This window comes from Monodon monoceros, unplaced genomic scaffold (genome assembly GCF_005190385.1).
Source record: "Monodon monoceros isolate NGI ecotype Baffin Bay Population unplaced genomic scaffold, NGI_Narwhal_1 Super_Scaffold_21, whole genome shotgun sequence".
Taxonomy (NCBI): domain Eukaryota; kingdom Metazoa; phylum Chordata; class Mammalia; order Artiodactyla; family Monodontidae; genus Monodon; species Monodon monoceros.
In genome coordinates this window covers 16,207,159-16,230,404 of record NW_021703778.1, presented here as the reverse complement: position 1 = coordinate 16,230,404, position 23,246 = coordinate 16,207,159, and the positions used below count along the sequence as shown (strand labels likewise).

At 35.2% G+C, this 23,246-nt stretch overlaps 1 protein-coding gene across 26 annotated transcripts in view; it reads right to left on the bottom strand.

Moving 5' to 3' along the window:
* Nucleotides 1-23,246, bottom strand: part of CCDC7 (coiled-coil domain containing 7) — a 287,188-nt gene that overhangs the window by 198,585 nt on the left and 65,357 nt on the right. For all 26 annotated transcript variants that reach the window (XM_029236341.1, XM_029236344.1, XM_029236348.1 and 23 more), the window contains 2 exons: nucleotides 13,070-13,155; nucleotides 7,858-7,912 (listed from right to left, as the gene is read on the bottom strand). In XM_029236341.1, the coding sequence (XP_029092174.1) occupies nucleotides 7,858-7,912; nucleotides 13,070-13,155 (141 nt within the window). The remainder of the gene's footprint in view (nucleotides 1-7,857; nucleotides 7,913-13,069; nucleotides 13,156-23,246) is intronic.

The following is a 23,246-nucleotide window of genomic DNA, read 5'->3' as shown; positions in this document are numbered from 1 at the left end:
CCAGATGCCCCAGCTGGGATTCCATACATACCATGCCTGCCCAGAGAGAACACCTATCCAGCCACTAAGAGAAATAACGACTATCTGCTATTTTAAATCACTAAGCTTTGGAGTAATTTGTTATTAATGAAAAGTTGACTGGTATATCTAGCAACAGAAAATGTGCACTATGTCATTAGAACATTTACAAAAATTGAATATTGTGTTGGATTACTTTCATAAATGGCTGCAGACAATTTCTCCTACTCTATGCCACTCCTCCCCCTGAATACGGACTAGCCTACTGACTAGGACTTCCTTACAGAATAAGCTGAAAAAACTTCAAGGGTTTATAATCCCAGCCTGTAACAAGCCTAACTGTTTTTGCTTTTGCCTGCTTGGTTCCCAGTCACCATATAAAGAAGCTTGGGCTAGACTAGTGAATGACAGGGCAACAGACATGTGAGAAAAACTATCTTGGACATTTCTAGCTCTAGCTGAGCTCCCACATGAATGCAGCCACTTGACAGACCTTAAGCAACATGACATCAAACAGAGACACTGCCCAGCTGAGTGCAGCAAACCCATGAATTGTGAGAAATAATAAACCATTACTGTTTTAATTCACTAAATTTGGGGGTAGTTTGATATGCAGTAATAGAAACACCTGCAAGCAAGGTGATGCAACAACAAAAACTAAAAACATTTAGCACTGGCTTTGGGTCCAGCAGGTAAGCAGAAGTTGAAGGGTGGTAAAGACACTATTGTTGGATACCAGAAAAGTAGGAAGAAGGCTATAGGTGAAGCCTGGAGGAATGGCAAACAATCTGTTAGTGGAGGCTATAAAAGGCAGTGAGGTTGGAAAACTGATACTGGGGGCTGGAAAGGGGGGAAGGAACTCTTTTACACAGTGACAGAACAACTCACAAAACTCGGGGCTGGAGTAACTTGCAAGGTTAAAAACATACCTACTAAACTTGTGGATGTGGCTGAGGAAATTTCCAGCCAGAATGATAAAAGAACTGTTTCGCTTATATTAGGGTTGGATATATAATAAGGTACTGAAAGAAGAAAGAAGAGTTAAAGAAAGAACTGATCAATTCTAAAGCAAAAATTAGAAAATATATAGAGGGTCCAGGACACTATCTCTCGTTCTCAAAAAAAATTCTCAAACAAAGAAATTACTTTAGGACAAAGATCAAGACCATGGTATTGACAATGAAATGTAGCTTCAGAGTAAAAGTCAAATCAAGGGTGTGCTATAAAACCCTTTGTTAAAATCTCAGAAAGATTTAAATATTCTTCAAAAATGCTCCTAATTAGACAAAAGAACTTATAATCTTGAGGGTACTGTCCTGCAGAAGCCTAAAACAACTTAAGTAAAATAAGATCTATCTTAGAAAGAATCATGTATATTGACTTTTGGGTAAAAGAATACACATATGACACAAATGAACTTATCTACGAAACAGAAACAGACTATAAACATAGAGAAAAGACTTGTGGTTGCCAAGGGGTGGGGGGGGATGCCATGGGAGTCTGGGATTAGCAGATGCAAACTATTATATACAGAATGAATAAATAACTAGGTCCTACTGTACAGCACAGGGAACTATATTCAATACCCTGTAATAAACCATAATGGAAAAGAATATGAAAAATAATATATATACATATATGAGTGTGTATGTATGTATATATGTATAACTGAATCACTTTGCTGTACAGCAGAAATTAACACAACACTGTAAATCAACTATACTTCAATAAAATAAATTAAAAAAAAGAATGCACCACAATAACATACAGGGAAAACAGTTTTTAAGAGAAACACCATCATACTAGACTAAAAGGGACAGGGACATTTCAAAATGCAATCTCCAGATCCCTAATTTTTTATGAGCAGAAAGCAGGCTAAGAGCATTATTCCACTGCAAACATGGGTCATTTCTTACAGAAAAAGAATGATGAGTCAGACAGTGGATTCAATGTACCATACCATAAAATCAAGGGCTACTTATAACAATGAATTGGGAAATCATTCCCGGGAAGCAAAACTAGACCCTAATCTAGGTACATTCCCCACCCTGAGAGTCAAGAGAACTAGTGACGAGTGTCTGGCTGGATTTCAGAATTGCCCTGAATCATGTGCTTTCTGTTTCCCCCTCTTTTGAATAATAGTGTCTCTTGCAGTCATCTTATTCTTTTCTCAGTAACATGTTAGGCATGTGTTGGAGGGTGGTAAAAATACAATAAATTGCCTGTTTATTTATTTTTTTCTGCTACGTTTCCTGTGCTGTACAACATATCCTTGTAGCTTATGTATTTCATACATAGTAGTTTGTAACTCTCAATCCGCTACCTCTATGCTGCCCCCCACTGGTAAACACTAGTTTTTTTCTCTATATCTGTGAGTCTGTTTCTGTTTTGTTATATTTATTTGTTTATTTTTTAGATTTCCAATATATATGGTAACATACAGTATTTGTCTTCTCTGACTTATTTCACTAAGCATAATACTCTTCAGGTCCATCTATGTTGTTGCAAATGGCAAATTTTCATTCTTTTTTTATGGTTGAATAGTATTCCATTATATATAAATATATATATACACATATATATACATACCACGTATATATATATTATTGATATATATATATCAATAATATCTATTCATATGTTGATGGACACTTAGGATGTTTCCATATTTTGGCTATTGTAAATAATGCTACTATGAACACACTGGGGTGCATGTATCTTTTAAATTAATATTCCTGTTTCCTTTGAATATATACCCAGGAGTGGAAGTGCTGGATCATGTGGCAGTTCTATTTTCAGTCTTATGAGGAACCTTCATACTGTTTTCCTCAGTGATTGCACCACTTGCCTTTTTAGATAACACATCTCCAGATCAAAAGGAGCTGTGCCAAGAAGCCTCATCCATATCTAGACCTGGTATAGATGATAAGATCTTAGACTTCAAGATAAAACTAGAATGTAATGAGATTTTAGAAGGAAGAGGTGAGTACATTTTGCATGTGGGAGAAATATTAACATGTAGCCAGAGGGAAGACTATCATAGACTATTTCCAAAAATGACCATCTATAATTTGTACCACCCCTACCTACATATGCTCTTTCTCCCATCAAAAAGTAGAATATATTTTCCCTCCCTTTGAGTCTGGGCTGGCCCCTAACCAGTAAAATGTGGGGAAATTATGTTCTAAGGCTTCTGAGTGCAGGTCTTAAAGGGTCTTGCAGTTTCTTTTGACCTACTGGAGTCCAGCTTCTGTGTAATGATACATGGGCTTGACTGCTAAATGATGATCAACCACATGAAAGAAAGATTCAGCCCTTAGCCATTCCACTTACCACCAGACATTTGAGGAAGCCATCTTAAACATTCTAAAGCTGAATGAAGCTACATGAGTGACCCCAGTACAACATGGAGCAGAAGAATCATCCCGATAAGCCCAGCCAACCCAAAAATCAATGAGAAATAATTAACTATTGGTGTAGTAAACCTCTAAATATTAGTTGTACTTTGTTATAGAGTAATAGAAAACTGAAATAAACATATGCACTTGACCACAAAACATACCTTTTAAAACTTTCAAAAAGTATGGACTTTCTATGTACTATTTTCTGATGTTAATTCTATAAAAAGGTAAACCAACAATGAAAAGATGAACTAAAAACATTTTTGTGAAACAAAGAAAAACTCAAACACCTATAAAGTACAAATGAAGTTGTATTCAGTGAAAAATGTGTAGCCTCAATATTGTTTACTGTAATTAAACAAATGTAAAAATAAATAAACTACCTATATAACTAATACAGATTTGAAAAGAAACTAAAAATAAACCAAAGACAAAAAGTGGCAGAAGAAATTAATAACAATAAAGGTTAGAGTAATTAAGTAGAAAACAAACAGTAACAGCAACAAGAAATAAAACAGTAAAATAGCTAAGTGAAACTCCAAACCTATTTTTATATAAAAATTATAATCCCCTGACCAACCTGATTAAAAGGAAAGGAAAAAACAACAAACACTTCTGTAAATGGAAAAAGAAGTTAGAAATAGAGATACAGAAAAAAAACATATAACGTAAAATTCAAGCAGTACACTTGAAAAACCATTAGAAATGGATAAATTTATATGAAAATATAAACTACAAAAATAGATGCACCAATAATCTCAAAAGGAATTTGGAAACTGGTCAAAGAACTACCATTTTTTAAAAGGCTCCTAGATAATTTTACAGGTAAATTCTACATAATCTTCAAATCATTTCTCCCTTTTAAAAAAGTCCTTTTTGAATTCTGACTAGAAATGCAGTACATTTATTAATTTTAAGGGATTAATATTTTTATAAAATTAAATCTTTCCATTTGGCAACAGTAAAATTTGGATTATAAGAAATGTTATTTACATTTCTATCTTAATATATTTAACTTCTAATTAACTAGTTTATCACTGAGTTAAATTATTGCAAAAACTCTCTAGTTGTTCTCCCTGACTGCAAAATCCAATCCATACCCTAATGAACAGCTAATAAAAAAACTATGTCATGTAAAAAAACTAAAATATAGTTTTACATGACTTATTAAAAAATTTTACAAACATTATACTTACTTGGACAGATAGATAATAATACCAACTGATTCTAATACCCATGCCTGCCTGAGGAAGCAAAACCGAATACATTTTCCCTATAACTGACCCTTGAAAAACATGGGGGTTACAGGAACCCACCCAATGGAAAATCCACATATAAATTTACAGCTGGCCCTTTGTATACATGGTTCCACACCTGCAGATTCAACCAACCACAGATTGTGTAGTACTACAGTACATATTTATTGGAAAAAATCCATGTATAAGTGGGCCCTCACAGCACAAACCCATGTTGTTCAAGGACTGACTATAATTGCAAATGCTAAGCAGGATTCAGAGAGCCATGTCTGCAGTTCAGATTTCAGTACCAATTTGTTCTCTAAACTAAGCAAGTCACATTTTAGCTTCTATTGGTCTCTGTAAAATGGTCTAGATCAGTGATAGTTCATAATGGAGTTTTGGAGGAGGGAGATAAATTCCCAAATTCCTTTAAAATTCTCATTAAATCCACAGACCTTCTCCAGAAAATATTATACCCACACAGAAAATTTTTATTTTAAATTCAGAAAAAAAAATTTAAATGACACTATCTGCGACAAATTGAATGCTTGTGCCCCCCCGAAATTCATATACTGAAATCTAATCCCTAATGTAATGGTATTTGGAGGTGGAGCCACTGGAAGATGAATAGGTCATGAGGGTGGTACTCTCATGAATGGAATTAGCACCCTATAAAAGAGATTCTAGAGAGCTCCTTTGCCATTTCTGCCATGTAAAGACACAGCAAGAATATGGCCATCTATGAACCGGGAATCAGGTTCTCACTGGACACCAAATCTGCTGGTGACTTGATCTTTGGATTTCCCTACCTCCAGAACTGTGAGAAATAAATGTTTGTTATTTAAGCTACCCAGTCTAAAGTATTTTGTTACAGAAGCCTGCTATGGTCCAAATGTTTGTGTCCTGCCCCCAAATTCATTATGTTGAAATCCTAATGCCCACTGTGATCATATTAGGAGGCAAAGCCTTTGGGAGGTGATTAGGTCATGAGGGCAGAGCCTTCATGAATGAGATTAACGCCCTTATAAAAGGGGCCTGAGAAAGCTCTCCTTCTGCCATATGAGAATACAAGAATTCTGAAAGCCAGAAGAGGACCCTCACCCCATCATGCTGGTACTCTGATTTTGAACACCTAGCCCCCAGAACTGTTAAAAATAAATTTCTGTTGTTTATAAGCTACCCAATCCCTGACATTTTGTTAAAGCAGTCTGAAGGGACTAAGACATGGCCCAAATGAACTAAAACACTAGTTTCAAGACTTACAATATTAATTAAAAAATGGAATTATAATAAATGTTTTTAAAATACACACAAAATGCTGTTCTATATAAAATCACCTGGTATGGTAGGCAGAATTCTAAAATGGCCTCCATGATCTCCATCCCTAAAGTTATGCTCTGTATAATCCACTCCTTTTAGTGTGAATACAACCTGTGACTTGCTTTTAGCCAACAGAATATTGCACAGTGATGAGATGCCAATCCACTTACTAGACTGTATTATATATTTGACCTGTGAACAGCATGGGTTTGAACTGCCTGGGTCCACTTATACAAGGATATTTTTCAATGAATACTGTACCTATATTTTCATTTTACAGATCTTTATATCAACTACATATAGGGAAAAGTGTGTTCGATTAGAGATCACAATATGTGGAATCAAAAGAACTAGGGTTTGGGGCTTCCCTGGTGGCGAAGTGGTTGAGAGTCCACCTGCTGATACAGGGGACACAGGTTCATGCCCCGGTCTGGGAAGATCCCACATGCCACGGAGCGGCTGGGCCCACGAGCCATGCCACTGAGCCTGCGCATCCGGAGCCTGTGCTCTGCAACGGGAGAGGCCACAACAGTGAGAGGCCCGCGTACCGCAAAAAAAATAAAAAATAAAAAATAATAAAATAAAATAACTAGGGTTTGAGTCCTGACTCTACCCTAGCTGTTTCGCCTTCCTGCCCTTTGGTGAGTCATTTATCAATTCCTTTGTTTTTGAGGCAGAGATAGCAGTATGCAGATTTTCAACTGTGAGGGAGGGGATGGCATTCCTAACCTCCATGTCGTTCAAGGATCAACTATATAGCTGAGGTGATAAGGTGTCACTCTCATGATCATATTATATTGCATGAGACTGTCTTAGCAAGAAAGAGAGACTCTTTGCTGGCCTTAAAGAAGAAGTGAGATGCTATAATGTAAACTGCTTATGGAGAAGGCCACATGGCTAAATGCCCCAGTCCTACAACTGCACAGAACTGAAATTTGCCACATCAACTTAAGCTTGGAAGAGGATCCCAAGTGACCAAAAAAAGCAGAGCCTAGCCAACGCCTTGACTGCTGTATGGTGAGGCCTTGAGCATAGGACACAGATTAGCCATGCTCAGACTCCTAAGCCATTCAAAACTATGAGACAATTTAAATTGTTTTAAGCTGTAAAATGTGAGGTAACTTGTTATGCAGAAATAGAAAACTAATACCATAAAGTTGTTCATTTTATATTCAATATTTCAAGCAGTACTCTCATTTTCTTTGCAAATTTATGTTATTTGATTCTTGAATCATGCAGGTACATACTTGTAGGACACTTAAGTCCAGCCACTCATGGGATGAGAGTGACCAAATGGGTGACATGATGCTCTGATAGTTAAAAAGTTAACTTGTAGCAAAAGAAAGTTTACCAAAGACAAGATGAAACAAAGGGTTACTTGTATTCTTTTCATTGGATCACATAAAAAAGAGTGGGCTATATTTACAATCTCTGAAAATTTTTCCTATTTGCTTCTTGCATCTCTTATACCTTCTTAAAATAGATAGGGAAGTTATTGTTTTACCCATTTTAGTGATGAAAAATATGAAGTTCAAGTAGGTTAAAGGGACTTGTCTAATGTCACTTAACTAGTAAGTCTGCTCTGACTCATAATATGATGTTCTTTCCTCCATGATACTGCCTATAATTGAGTGAAGTATGATAATTTTCATAACCTTGACAGTAAGTGTGTCTAAATTTAACATTTGGTTTTCGAAACTTGCTGAGAAAAGTCAACTGACAAGAAAGAAGTATCTTAGGAAGAAATTTAGTACACATATCACTCACAAACACACATACATACACACCTATATTCATATACATACTAATATTGTCTATATATACAATTATCAGAGCCTTATTAATCACATTTAGATGCACAGAGAGAGATTCTGTGTTACCTGGACTTGAGGCATATCTTCTTTTACTTTAAGCTCTTTCACTATAGACTTCTTCCTGAAAAAAAAAAAATGTTTTAAAATATATCATGATATTTTATGATATTTGCATGACTACTTTGCTTTCTTGATGAGTACTTAAACCATTTTAAAGAAATGAAATTTTGAGAGGTGCACCCAAAATGATGGAGTAGGAAGACCCCAAATTTACCTCCTCCCACAGGCACACCAAAATTACAACTATTTACAGAGCAACTATTGATGAGAATGACATGAAGACTACCAGAAAAGACTGTCCACAAGTAAAGATATTAAGAAGTAACCACAATGAGATGGATAGGAGGGGTAAAGACTCAGTATAGTGAAGACCCACATTCCTGGGTAGGTGACCCACAAATGGGAAGATAATCACAATTGCAGTTGTTCTCCCCCAAGGAGTGAGGGGTCTGAGCTCCACATCAGACTCCCTACCCCAGGGGTCCAACACTGAGAAGATGAGCCCCAAGAACAATATGCAAGCCCTGTTGGCCTGTGAAGGCCAACAGGGCTTGCATATTGGAGAGCAGGAGGGCTGTAGGAAACGTAGATCCCACTCTTCTGGGACATGCAAAATCTCACATGCTGAGTCCCAGCGTAGTGGTGGTAATTTAAAAGGAGCCAGGGTCAGACCCATTTGCTGATTTTGGAGAGCCTCCTGGAGAGGTAGGAGGCAACTGGGACTCCCCTTGGGGACACAAAGGCTGGCAGCACCCATTTTGGGGAGCTCATTCTACCATGAGGACAAGGTGCTCTCAAGCACCATTTTGGAATCCTCCCTCTAGACTATTAGTACCAGGGGCTTACCCACTCACCAGCAGGCTGACAGTAGCCCAAGGAGCCCCTGACCCCCAGCCTGGGTACCCAGCCCTGCCCACCAGCAGGCCAGCAACCACCACATGAGGCAGGATCTGGCACCCTACCTCAGGAAACAAACACACAAAATCTCAAATAAACAATCTCACCTTACACCTAAAGGAATTAGAAAGAGAAGAACAAATAAAGCCCAAAATTAGTAAAAGAAAATAAATAATACAGATTGGAACAAAAATAAATCAAATAAAGACTAAAAGAAAAAATAAAAGAGGTCAAGGAAACTACGAGCTGGTTTTGAAAAGTTAAACAAAACTGACAAAACTTTATCCAGATTAAACAAGAAAAAAAGAAAGAGCGGTCCCAAATAAATAAAATAAAAAATGAAAGAGAAATTACAACTGACACCACAGAAATACATAAGAGATTAGTACAAACAATTATACACAATAAATGGACAACCTAGAAAAAATGGATAAATTCCTAGAAATGTACAATTTCCCAAGACTGAATCAGGAAGAAATAGAAAATATGAACAGAGTGATTACCAGAAATGAAATTGAATCAGTAATCAAAAAACTCCCAATGAACCAAAGTCCATGACCAGATCAATTCAAAGGTGAGTTCTAACAACCATTAAGAAAGAGTTAACACTTACCCTTCTCTAACTATTCAAAGAATTTCAAGAGGAGGGAACACTCTGAACTCATTCTGAGACAAGCATCATCCTGATATGAAAACCAGCTAGAGACACCACAAAAAAGGAAAGTTACAAATCAATATCACTGATAAATATAGATGCAAAAATCCTCAACAAAATATTAGCAAACCAAATTTAACAATACATTAAAAGGATCATACACCATGATCAAGTGGGATTCTAACTATGGTTGCAAGGATAATTTGACATCCAAAAATCAACTAACATAATAAACCATGTTAGCAAAACAAAGAATAAATATCATATGATCATCTTCATAGATGCAGAAAAAGCTTTTGACAAAGTTCAAAATCCATTTATGAGAAAAACTCTCAACAAAGTAGATACAGAGGGAACATACCTCAACATAATAAAGGTACTATATGAAAAACCCAAAGCCAACATCATATTCTACAAGAAAAAGCTGAAAACATTTCCTCTAACATCAAGAATAAGACAAGGATGCCCATCACCTTTATTCAACATAATGTTGAAACTGAAGTCCTAGCCACAGCAATCAGACAAGACAAAGATATAAAAGGAATTCAAATTGGAAAAGAAAAAAATAAAACTGTCATCGTTTGCACATGACATGATACTACATTTAGAAAATCCTAAAGATGCTACCAAAAAAGACTATTAGAAACAATAAGTGAACTCAGTAAAGTTGCAGGATACAAAATTAATATACAGAAATCTCTTGGGTTTCACACACTAACAACAAACTATCAGAAAAAGAAATTAAGAAAACAATCCCACTCATAATTGTATCAAAAAGAATAAAGTACTTAGGGATAAATCTAACTGAGGAGGTAAAAAACCTGAACCTGGAAACCTGTAAGAAAGTTATAAAAGAAATTAAAAATAACATTAACAAATGGAAAAATATTCTATGCTTATGGAGTGGAAGAATTAACATTGTTAAAATGACATACTACCAAAAGAAGTCTACAGACTCAGTACAATCTCTATAAAAATACCAATGGCATTTTTCACAGAACTAGAACAAATAATTCTAAAATTTCTATGGTAACACAAAAAGACCCCAAATAGCCAAAACAATCTTGAGAAAGAACAGAGCTGGAGGTAGCATGTGCCCTGATATCAACCTATACTACAAAGATACAGTAATCAAAACAGTATGGCACTGGACAAAAACAGACACACAGTTCAATGAAACAGAGTAGAGAGCCCAGAAATAAATTCATACATATATGGTCAATGAATCTAAGACAATGGAGGCAAGAATATACAATGTGAAAAAGGCAGCCTCTTCAATTAATGATGTTGGGAAAACTGAACAGCTACATGTATTGTAGAAGAATCAAACTGAACTACATTCTCACACCATATACAAAAGTAAACTCAAAGTGGATTAAAGACTTAACTATAAGGCCTGCAACCATAAAACTCCTAGAAGGTAACATAAGTGGTACACTCTTCAACATTGGTGTTAGCCATATTTTTGGTATATGTCTCCTCAGGCAAGAGAAACAAAAGGAAAAATAAACAAATGGAACTACGTCAAACTGAAAAAAGCTTTTGCACAGCAAAGCAAACTAGCAACAGAATGAAGAGTCAGCGTACTATATGGGAGAAGATATTCCCAAATGATACATGTGATAAGGAGTTAATATCCAAATACAAAGAACTCCTACAACTTAACATCAAAAAAACCAAAAAATCTGATTTTAAAATGGCAGAGAACCTGAATAGACATTTTTCCAAACAAGGTGTCTAGATGGCCAACAGGTGCATGAAAAGATGCTCAACATTACTAATCACCAGGGAAATGCAAATTAAAACCTCAATGAGGGGCTTCCCTGGTGCGCAGTGGTTGAGAGTCCACCTGCCGATACAGGGGACATGGGTTCGTGCCCCAGTCCGGGAAGATCCCACATGCCACGGAGCGGCTGGGCCCGTGAGCCATGGCCGCTGAGCCTGCGCGTCCGGAGCCTGTGCTCTGCAACGGGAGAGGCCACAACAGTGAGAGGCCTGTGTACCAGAAAAAAAAAAAAAGAAAGAAAAAAAAAGAAAAAAAAAACCCTCAATGAGATATCACCTTACACCTGTCAGGATGGCTATTATCAAAAAGACAACAAATAATAAGTGCTGCAAGGATGTGGAGAAAAAGGAACCCTTGGTGCTTTGTTGGTGGAAATGTAAATTGGTTCAGTCACTATAAAAAAAAGTATGGGAGTTCTTCAAACAATTAAAAATAATACTACCATATGATCCATCAAGTCCACTTCTGGGTATTTTTTCAAAGAAAACAAAAACACTATCCCAAAAAAATACATGCACCCCTATGTTCATTGCATCATTATTTATAAATGCCAAGATATGGAAGTAACCTAAGTACCCATCAATAGATGAATGGCTAAAGAAGATGTGGTATGTATGTGTGTATATACAGATATAGATATAGATATCATATATATGATGTAATATAACTCAACCAACAAAAAGAATGAAATCTTGCCATCTGTGACAACATGGATTGTCAGACAAAGAGACAAATACTGTATGATTTCACTTATATATGGAATCTAAAAAACAAATGAACAAACATAGCAAAACAGAAGCAAACTCATAGGTACAGAGAACAAACTGGTGGTTTCCAGTGGGGAGGAGGGAAGGGGAATAATTTAAATAGGTAAGGGAGATAAAGAAATACAAAATGCCAGTTATAAAATCAATAAGTCATGGGATGTAATATATAGCATAGGGAATATAGTCATTAACATCATAATAACTTTGTGTGGTGACAGACTTATCATGGTGATCAATTTGTAATGTATTAAAATATCAAATTACTGTGTCATATACCTGTAACTAATATAATAAGCCAATTATACTTGAATAAAAAAGAAAGTAAAATTTCATAAGAAATTCATATTTTTAAAAGCCATAAAATTGATAAAGGTTAAATGATAAATAATTGAATAACATTTCTCAAACTGACATCTCGTTGGTATGATTAAAATATGGTACGTTGATATGGGAAAAGGATTTCCAAAGTACATTAGTCATTTTTTCTTCTCTGGTCATCTTTTCTTTTCTCAAGAAAAGGCCATTTGTCTGATGAATTTCTTTTCAGAATTTGTGGAACTCTATAAAGTTTGAATTCATAGTTTTGTTAATAAGCTATATATTTATATGAGGGTTTGATCAAGCAAATTCCAACTGCACAAGTTATTTTATATTAGTAAAGAAAATATTCTCTTGGTAAGGCCACTTTACAATAACCCAGATACATTAAAAACAGATACTTTTTTTAATAAAATAAGACAACCAAGAAGTACAGTAAAAAGGAAGAGCCCATAATGGGGAGAGGGATTAACACACAAATTACAAATCATTAGCTAAACCATCAAGAAAACACTGTAAATCCTTTTTTCCCTAAAATTATTTGTATTTAATTGTTTACCTATTCCTGAATATCTTGTGATTTATTCTACTCTAACCCATTTTTAGTTCTTTGCTCTTCCCTTCTCAGCTTTCTCCCATAATCATATCCTGGTCTGCTTATAAAACTATGTATTTGCTAATGCTATGCTTTTTTAGAAACCTGTTAATAAGTTATATTTATATGACCCTAAGTTGTATAAAATGAAAATATAAGTTTATAAGTAAAAAATATTAACAAGTATCTTTATGTCTTACTCTTCTGAATCTTCAGATATTCCTTCGTCTTTTTTCTTCTCCATTTTCATAGTTTTCTTTTGTCGCTCACTTGTAGCCTTTGTTTTCTATGTAGTTTTATATAAGCCAGAAATAAACAGTTAAGGAGACCATAAATTATAGGTAAATACATGATAATACACATTACTAAGATTGCCATTTTACTTTGAGAATCACTATACTATGTTTCAAGGGAAATTATCTGAATAAAAGCAAAACAAAATTAATGATATAGGCTGAATGTTTGTTATAGTGCTTTACAGAATGTAAGTTGCAAATAAGCTAATACATATCAAACAATTAAATTCCTTGACAAATTACAGTCAGTTCTGCTATAACATTGCATACAACATCCTGAAAATCACCTCACTGTGAAAAATCATATGATAAAAACTGCAGGATATACGAGGAAAATGGGGTAAGGTGCACAGAACACAAAAAAACTGTCGATGATACATTAAAAAAAATAAAAACTTAATAAGAACATTAATCCAGCTTTATACAGTTAAATGATTAAGAAATACATACTACAAGAAACATAGCTCTTTATCTTGAATAAGACATGAAGCTTGTTTTTGGAAATGAGCATCAAACAGATTTCAACTTGTGAGTTATTATGCAGTATGGGAAGGAAGGTTATCTGAAATTGGATGTAACACCATATGTGGACTGGTGTGGTACACAATACACATGGTAAACCGAAGAAGCTTGTAGAAGCTGTTTTTCTACATTCACCTAGTACTATTTTCAGATGAATTTGTGCATAAGCAAATGTAAAAGTCACATTATGCTCAAACTGTTCTGTCATGTTGTAACAAATGTGCATTTCAAAACAAATATTAGAGCAGAACTGACCACAGGTTTTAAAGTATTCTTCAACTGCTATGTAGTACTGGATTATTTTCTACAAGAAAGTATAGAAAAAATTTGACAATTAGAGTATTGAAAATTTTAGATGAGCTTAATAATAGACACTATTAGGTATTGGGAGATCATTTCTTATTTCAGACCACAACCTCCAACAGATATCAAATTCACTGTAGCAAAGTTATCACAAGTTAAACCTCAAGTGTAACAATTCCTATAAAATATAGAAAATAAGTATAATAATACATTTTTAATGAGAATTGTTAAGGCTGACAAATAATTTTCCAGTTTAAACACGAGTTTTGGTACATATTTCTTATTAAGAAAAATCTAATATACTGGCAATCAAAACATACTAAAATAACGAAAGGGAAAAAAGACTAAAAAATAACGAACAGATCATCAGTAAGTTGTGGGACAACTTCAAGTGGATTAATATACTTACAGTTGGAATTCATGGAGAGAAGGGGTGGGAAAAGAGAATAACTATTTGAAGAAATAATGGCCAATTTTTTTCAACTTTGATGAAAACTGTATATCCACAAATCCACAACAGTACAAGGAAAACTACCCCCCAAGATACATCATAATCAAATTATTTAAAAGCAGGAATAAAAAGAAAATCTTAAAAGCAGACAGCGGAGAAAAGCAGAATACACACAAGAATAAACAAGAAAACAGATTTCTTTTAAGAAATAATGCAAGCCTGAAGACAAAGGAGCAATATCTTTAAACCACTCAACCTAGAATTCTTTATCCAGGAAAAATATCTTTCAAAACTGATGGCAAAAGAAATTTTTTTTTGTCTGGAAATCAAAGAGGTGAAAGAATTCAGCAGCAGCAGCCCTGCACAATAAAAAAGATAAAGAATCCTTCAAGGAGAAGAAAAATGATACCAGATAGAAATAAGAAAATACACAAAGAAGAACAAATGATAATTATGTGGGTAAATATAAAGACTGTTTTCTTGTTATTTAAATCTCTATAAAAGGTAATATTTTACAGCAAAATTAATAACAATGTGTTGTGCAGTAAAATGCATAAAAACAATTGCACAAAGGCCAGAAAGGGACAAATGAAAGTATGTTTCAAGATTCTTATACATGAAGTGATTCAATGTCATTTGAATAGAAACTACAGTAAGTTAAAAACAAGACTGTAAACCCTAAAGCAGCCAATAAAGCAACCCACTGAGCAGCAAATTAAAAAGTAATACAGATTTTGCTACCTGAAAGTAGGGTGCTGTTGCAACACATAACTAAAACTATAGAAATGGCTTTGAAATAAGGCAATAGTGGCAGAGGCTGGAAGAATTTTAGGAAGCATAAAAACAAATATTCATGAAAAAATATTATGGGAAGAGGAAACATCCTTTAACCTGATACATGGTTTTGAAAGAGAAAGAGAGACAGAAAGGCAGGCTGACTAATCACAAGAAACAAGAAAACATTCCCCTTAATATCAGGAACAAAACAAAACAAAATGCCTGCTTTCATACTGTCTATTCAGTATTATTCTAGAGGTCTTTCCCAGTGTAGCAAGGCAAGAAGAAGAAAGTATTACAAGTTGGAAAGCAAGAAAATTTAGGCAATCATTTACAGATACTTCAATTATGAAAGTAGGAAATAAAAATCTAACCATTATGATAATGTAGCTAGGTTTGTAGATGGAAAATATACAGAAATTTGTTACATTTCTCTAGCAATAGCTTTAAAATATTTTATAAGATACAAATAACATAGCATAAAAATACAAAGTACCTAAGATTAACCTAACAAAAATGAATAAGAGCTTTATGAAGAAAATCATGAACACTGATTGTAAGCATTACAAAACTTTCCAAAATTGCGACATTTAATGTTTGTAAACAAAAAGATGTATCTTGATATCCTATATGTAAATCTCTCAAATTTGATGTACAGCTTGAGTGCAATAGTAGAATTTGACAAATTAACTCTAAAATTTACAAGAAAGTGCAAAGACCAAAAACAAATAAATTCTCATATATTACAAGGTGGGTTAACTTGCCCACAAAATACCAGGACTTACTATAAATATATAATCATTAAAGATCTCAGTCATTGGTGTAGGAATACACAACGCCAATAGAACAGAATAGAAAGAACAGAAACAAATCTTTTTATGCAGTAATATTTTCTAGCAATAGCATACCAAAATATATATATCTAGGAGCTCCTATTTAGGAAGCTATAGTAGAAAGCCAGGTGATGGCAGAAGTGGAATAAATAAGGAGTCAGGCTAATGTAACTGTGGTTGGCACTCTGCAGAGCCAAGGGGAGCTGCAGGTACAGTCTCAGCTCTCCCGTTATTTTCCCAGCCTTTGCCCTGTGTAATGATGAAGATGCCATAAAAAAATTGGCAGGAGTCCCTCCCATCAGGAAGCTTGCACAAGCCTCTTAGATAGCCTCATCCACCAGTGGGCAGACAGCAGAAGCAAGAAGAACTACAATCCTGCAGCCTGTGGAACAAAAACCACATCCACAGAAAGACAGACAAAATGAAAACGCAGAGGACTATGTACCAGATGAAGGAATAAGACAAAACCCGAGAAAAACAACTAAATGAAGTGGAGATAGGCAACCTTTCAGAAAACAGAATTCAGGATAATCATAGTGAAGACGATCCAAGACCTCGGAAAAAGAATGGAGGCAAAGATCGAGAAGATGCAAGAAATGTTTAACAAAGGCCTAGAAGAAATAAAGAACAAACACACAGAAGAATTAAAGAACAAACAGAGATGAACAATACAATAACTGAAATGAAAAACACACTAGAAGGCATCAATAGCAAAATAACTTAGGCAGAAGAATGGATAAGTGACCTGGAAGACAGAATGGTGGAATTCACTGCCATGAAATAGACAAAAGAAAAAAGAATGAGAAGAAATGAAGACAGCCTAAGAGATCTCTCTGACAACATTAAACACACCAACATTCACATTATAGGGGTCCCAGAAGGAGAAGAGAGAGAGAAAGGACCTGAGAAAATACCTGAAGAGATTATATTTGAAAACTTCCCTAACATGGGAAATGAAATAGCCACCCAAGCCCAGGAAGCGCAGAAAGTCCCAGGCAGGATAAATCCAAGGAGAAACACACCGAGACACATAGTAATCAAATTGGCAAAAATTAAAGACAAAGAAAAATTATTAAAAGCAACAAGGGAAAAATGACAAATAACATAGAAGGGAACTCACATATGGTTAACAGCTGATTTCTCAGAATAAACTCTACAAGCCAGTACGGAGTGGCACAATATATTTAAAGTAATGAAATGGAAGAACCAAGATTACTCTACCTGGCAAGGATCTTATTCAGATTCGATGGAGAAATCAAAAGCTTTGCAGACAAGCAAAAGCTAAGAGAATTCAGTACCACCAAACCAGCTCTACAACAAATGCTAAAGGAACTTCTCTAAGTGGGAAACACAGTGAAGAAAAGGACGTACAAAAACAAACCCAAAACAATTAAGAAAATGGTAAGAGGAACATACATATCGATAATTATCTTAAATGTGCATGGATTAAATGCTCCAACCAAAAGACACAGGCTTGCTGAATGGAATACAAAAACAAGATCCATATATATGCTGTCTACAGGAGACACACTTCAGACCTAGGGGCAAAGACAGACTGAAAATGAGGGGATGGAAAAAGATATTCCATGCAAATGGAAATCAAAAGAAAGCTGGAGTAGCAATACTCATATCAGAAAACTAGACTTTAAAATAAACAATGTTACAAGACACAAGGACACTACATAATGATCAAGGGATCAATGCAAGAAGGAGATATAACAATTATAAATATAATATATGCACCCAACATAAGAGCACCTCAATACTTAAGGCAAATGCTAACAGCTATACAAGAGGAAACTGACAGTAACATAGTAATAGTGGGGGAATTTAACACCTCACTTACACCAATGGACAGATCACCCAGACAGAAAATGAATAAGGAAACACAAGCTTTAAATGACACAATAGACCAGATAGATTTAATTGGTATTTATAGGACATTCCATCTGAAAACAGCAGGTTACACTTTCTTCTCAAATGCACATGGAACACTCTCCAGGACAGATCACATCTTGGGTCACAAATCAAGCCTCGGTAAATTAAAGAAAATTGAAATCATATCAAGCATCTTTTCTGACCACAACGCTTTGAGATTAGAAATCAATTACAGGGGAAAAAATGTAAAAAACACCAACACATGGAGGCTAAACAATACGTTACTAAATAACCAAGAGATCACTGAAGAAATTAAAGAGGAAGTCAGAAAATTCCTAGAGACAAATGACAACAAAAACACGATGACCTAAAACCTAAGGGATACAGCAAAAGCAGTTCTTAAGAGGGAAGTTTATAGCTATACAATCCTACCTCAAGAGACAAGAAAAATCTCAAATAAACAATCTAACCTTACACCTAAAGCAACTAGAGAAAGAAGAACAAACAAAACGCAACGTCTGTAGAAGGAAAGAAACCATAAAGATCAAGAGCAGAAGTAAATGAAACAGAAACAAGGAAAACAATAGCAAAGATCAATAAACTAAAACCTGGTTCTTTGAGAAGATAAACAAAATTGATAAACCTTTAGCCAGACTCATCAAGAAAAAGAGGGAAATGACTCAAATCAATAAAATTAGAATGAAAAAGAAGGACACCGCAGAAATATAAAGCATCATAAGACACTACTACGAACAACTCTATGCCAATAAAATGGAAGACCTGGAAGAAATGGACAAATTTTTAGAAGACATAACCTTCCAAGACTGAACCAGGAAGAAACACAAAATATGAACAGACCAATCACAAGTAATGAAATTGAAACTGTGATTAAAAATCTTCCAACAAACAGAAGTCCAGGACCAGATGGCTTCACAGGTGAGTTCTATTTAGAGAAGAGCTAACACCCATCCTTATCAAACTCTTCCAAAAAATTGAAGAGGAAGGAACATTCCCAAACTCATTCTACGAGGCCACCATCACCCTGATATCAAAACTAGACAAAGATACTACAAGAAAAGAAAATTACAGACCAATATTACTGATGAATACAGATGCAAAAATCCTCAACAAAATACTAGCAAACAGAATCCAACAACACATTAAAAGGATAACACGCCATGATCAAGTGGGATTTATCCCAGGGATACAAGGATTCCTCAGTATATGCAAATCAATCAGTGCGATACACCATATTAACAAATTGAAGAATAAAATCCACAGGATGTCCACTCTCACCACTATTATTCAACATAGTTTTGGAAGCCCTAGCCATGGCAATCAGAGAAGATAAAGAAATAAAAGGAATCCAAATTGGAAAAGAAGAAGTAAAACTGTCATTGTTTGCAGATGACATGATACTATACATAGATAATCCTAAAGATGCCACCAGAAAGCTACTAGAGCTAATCAATGAATTTGGTAAACCTGCAGGATACAAAATTAATGCACAGAAATCTCTGGCATTCCTATACACTAACAATGAAAGATCAGAAAGAAAAATTAAGGAAACAATCCCATCACCACTGCAACAAAAATACTAAAATACTTAGGAATAAACTTACCTAAGGAGGTAAAAGACCTGTACTCAGAAAACTATAAGACACTGATGAAAGAAATCAAAGATGACATAAACAGATGGAAAGATATACCTTGTTCTTGGATTGGAAGAATCAACTTTGTGAAAATGACTATACTACCCAAAGCAGTCTACAGATTCAATGCAATTCCTATCAAATTACCAGTGGCATCTTTTGGAAAACTAGAACAAAAAATCTTAAAATTTGTATGGAGACACAAAAGACCCCGAATAGCCAAAGCAATCTTGAGGGAAAAAAACGGAGCTAGAGGAATCAGACTCCCTGACTTCAGACTATACTACAAAGCTACAGTAATCAAGACAATATGGCACTGGCACAAAAACAGAAATACAGATCAATGGCACAGGATAGAAAGCCCAGAGATAAACCCATGCACCTATGGTCCACTTATCTGTGACAAAGGAGGCAAGGATATACAATGGAGAAAAGAGAGTCTCTTCAATAAGTGGTGCTGGGAAAACTGGAGAGTTACATGTAAAAGAATGAAACTAGAACCCTCCCTAACACCATACACAAAAATAAACTCAAAATGGATTAAAGACCTAAATATAAGACCAGACACTATAAAACTCTTAGAGGAAAACATAGGAAGAACACTCTTTGACATAAATTACTGCAAGATCTTTTTTGACCCACCCCCTAGAGTAATGGAAATAAAAACAAAAATAAACAAATGGGACCTAATGAAACTTAAAAGCTTTTGCACAGCAAAGGAAACTATAAACAAGATGAGAAGACAACCCTCAAAATGGGAGAAAATATTTGCAAATGAACCAACAAAGGATTAATGTCCAAAATATACAAGCAGCTCATGCAGCTCAATATTAAAAAAACAAACGACCCAATCCAAGAATGGGCCGAAGACCTAAATAGACGTTTCTCCAGAGAAGACATGTCTTCTCCAGAGAAGACATGTCTAAGACAGATGGCCAAGAGGCACAGGAAAAGCTCCTCAACATCACTAATTATTAGAGAAATGCAAATCAAAACTACAATGAGGTATCACCTCACACCAATTAGAGTGGGCATCATGAGAAAATCTACAAACAACAAATGCTAGAGAGGGTGTGGAGAAAAGGGAACCCACTTGCACTGTTGGTGGCAATGCAAATTGATACAGCCACTATGGAGAACAGTATGGAGGTTCCTTAAAAAACTAAAAATAGAACTACCATATGACCCAGCAATCCCACTACTGGGCATATACCCTGAGAAAGCTATAATTCAAAAACACACTTACACCCCAGTGTTCATTGCAACACTATTTACAATAGCCAGGTCATGGAAGCAACCTAAATGCCCACTGACAGATGAATGCATAAAGAAGATGTGGTATGTATATACAATGGAATATTACTCAGCCATAAAAAGGAACAAAATTGGGTCATTTGTAGAGACGTGGATGGACCTAGAGACCGTCATACAGAGTGAAGTAAGTCAGAAAGGGAAAAACAAATATCGTATATTAACGCATGTATGTGGAATCTAGACGAATGGTACAGATGTACCTGTTTGCAAGGCAGAAATAGAGACACAGATGTAGAGAACAAACGTATGGACACCAAGGGCGGAAAGCGGGGGGGGTGGGGTGGTGGTGGTGGTGGTGGGATGAACTGGGAGATTGGGATTGACATATATAGACTAATATGCATAAAATAATAACTAATAAGAACCTGCTGTATTTAAAAAAATAAAGTAAAATTCAAAAAAGAAAAAATAAGGAGTCAGCAAAGTATAGGCCAAATCTGCCCTGCTGCCTATTTTGTAAATAATATTTTATTGTAACACAGCCATGGTCATTCAGTTATGTATTTTCTGTGGCTATTTTCATATCACAGAAGCAGACTTGAGTAGTTGCAACATAGACCCTATGCTCTACAAAACCTAAAATACTTGGCCTTTACATTAAACTTTTCTGACACCTGAAATAAGTAAATGGCTAAGATATTAATTACGGAAACATTACCAAATACAGTGGACACCAGATATTTGTGCCCAGTATCCCTTTTCCATTCTGTTAAGAAACAGCACCAGATTTAGAAGTGTTCTTCAACTCCCTCATCTCAAACTGTCTTGGTGACATCTGACCCCAAGCAAGGCCAGTAAGATACAATCATCTAAAAATTGACATTGTAGAAGGGAAATAGTAGAGCTTAGTAATTCCAGAACCAGTATCCAAAGGGATGGGAAGAAAACAGTCATAAACTCCCTCTCTAAAATTTCCCTGAAAGGACAGAAGTAGTGGCTATCCATGAATTTCTGTTATTTTAACTCTAAGAGTTGTCCTGGTTCTATCTCTCACCAAACATGTTGTTCAATTTTCCCTCAATTCTTTGAGTTACCCTACTAGCCATCCAATAAATTTCTTGCTTTAAATAGTGTCAGTTTCTCCTGCTTACAAAAAGTAAAAAAAAACCCTTAACAGACACACATTAACATTTGGCAGACATGGCTCTTGATTACTAAAGTTGGTTTCCTATGAAAATAAAATTATTAAGAGATAATATCAGTTAGTAAAGAAAGCTCACTCTGGAAGAAAATTGATATAGTTGTTATTAGAAATCCTGACTTTAACATAATTCTGTAGCCATTATTCTCTTCCTACCATCCCCTTCTCTGAAAACAGGCTATCTCTCAGATCTCTTGGTCACCACCTTTGTGTGGATATAATATTGCTACTGTATATGCAGTAATGCTCCTTCCACATTTCTCATTCACACTTCCATACTTCTTTAGATTTTCACATACAAAATCTAAAGAAACAGTACAAGAAAGTAAAACCAGAAACTGCTGCAACATTTTCAAGTCATGTACGAAGCTCCAAAGATTTTGAATGTGGATCTAACAGTGCATGATTAAGTGTTGAATCCTTACACTTGGCCAGACTATTCAATCATTTACTATGACAATTTACTGCTTTATTTTTATTTTTTTTATTTTTATTCCTACTGGGACCTATACCTAGATGAAGCTATTCCTAATTCAACTTATGTGACAGCCCTGGTCTTACATTTGACACTTATGTAGGATCACTGCTTCTCTAACTGATTAAGTAGCAAATCTGGTACTACTTCTGCTTCCTCCTCTACTAAGGAGGAAATACCAAGTTACCAACATTAGTAGATTCAAGAGTATTTTTCTTCATTCTATGTTAATTTTGTGTCAAAACATACATCTTATATTTTTACATAGTTAAAAATTTGCTTCTAATCCACCGTTTGACTTCATTGTGTATAGTTTGAAATTTATAAGCTATACAAAAATGGCAGAGGAGGAGGAAAAAAAAAGGAAACAAATTCTATCCTTGGTATTTCTATTCACTCTATGTAGTAAGAGTGAACTGGGACACACACATTACACAGTTGCAAAGAATACAATAAAATGCATTTAAAATATATTTGTAAACCTAATTTATTGATATTTTAATAAAGTTAAATATTTGGCTTAGACATACCTTTCAGAATGTTTCAATTTTATGTCTGCTTTTCATAGCATCCTTTCAGTTTTGATAGCTAATATGGTAATTTAGGACTTCCCTGGTGGCACAGTGGTTAAGAATCTGCCTGCCAATGCAGGGGACACGGATTCCAGCCCTGGTCCGGGAAGATCCCACATGCCGCAGAGCAACTAAGCCCGTGTGCCACAACTACTGAGCCTGC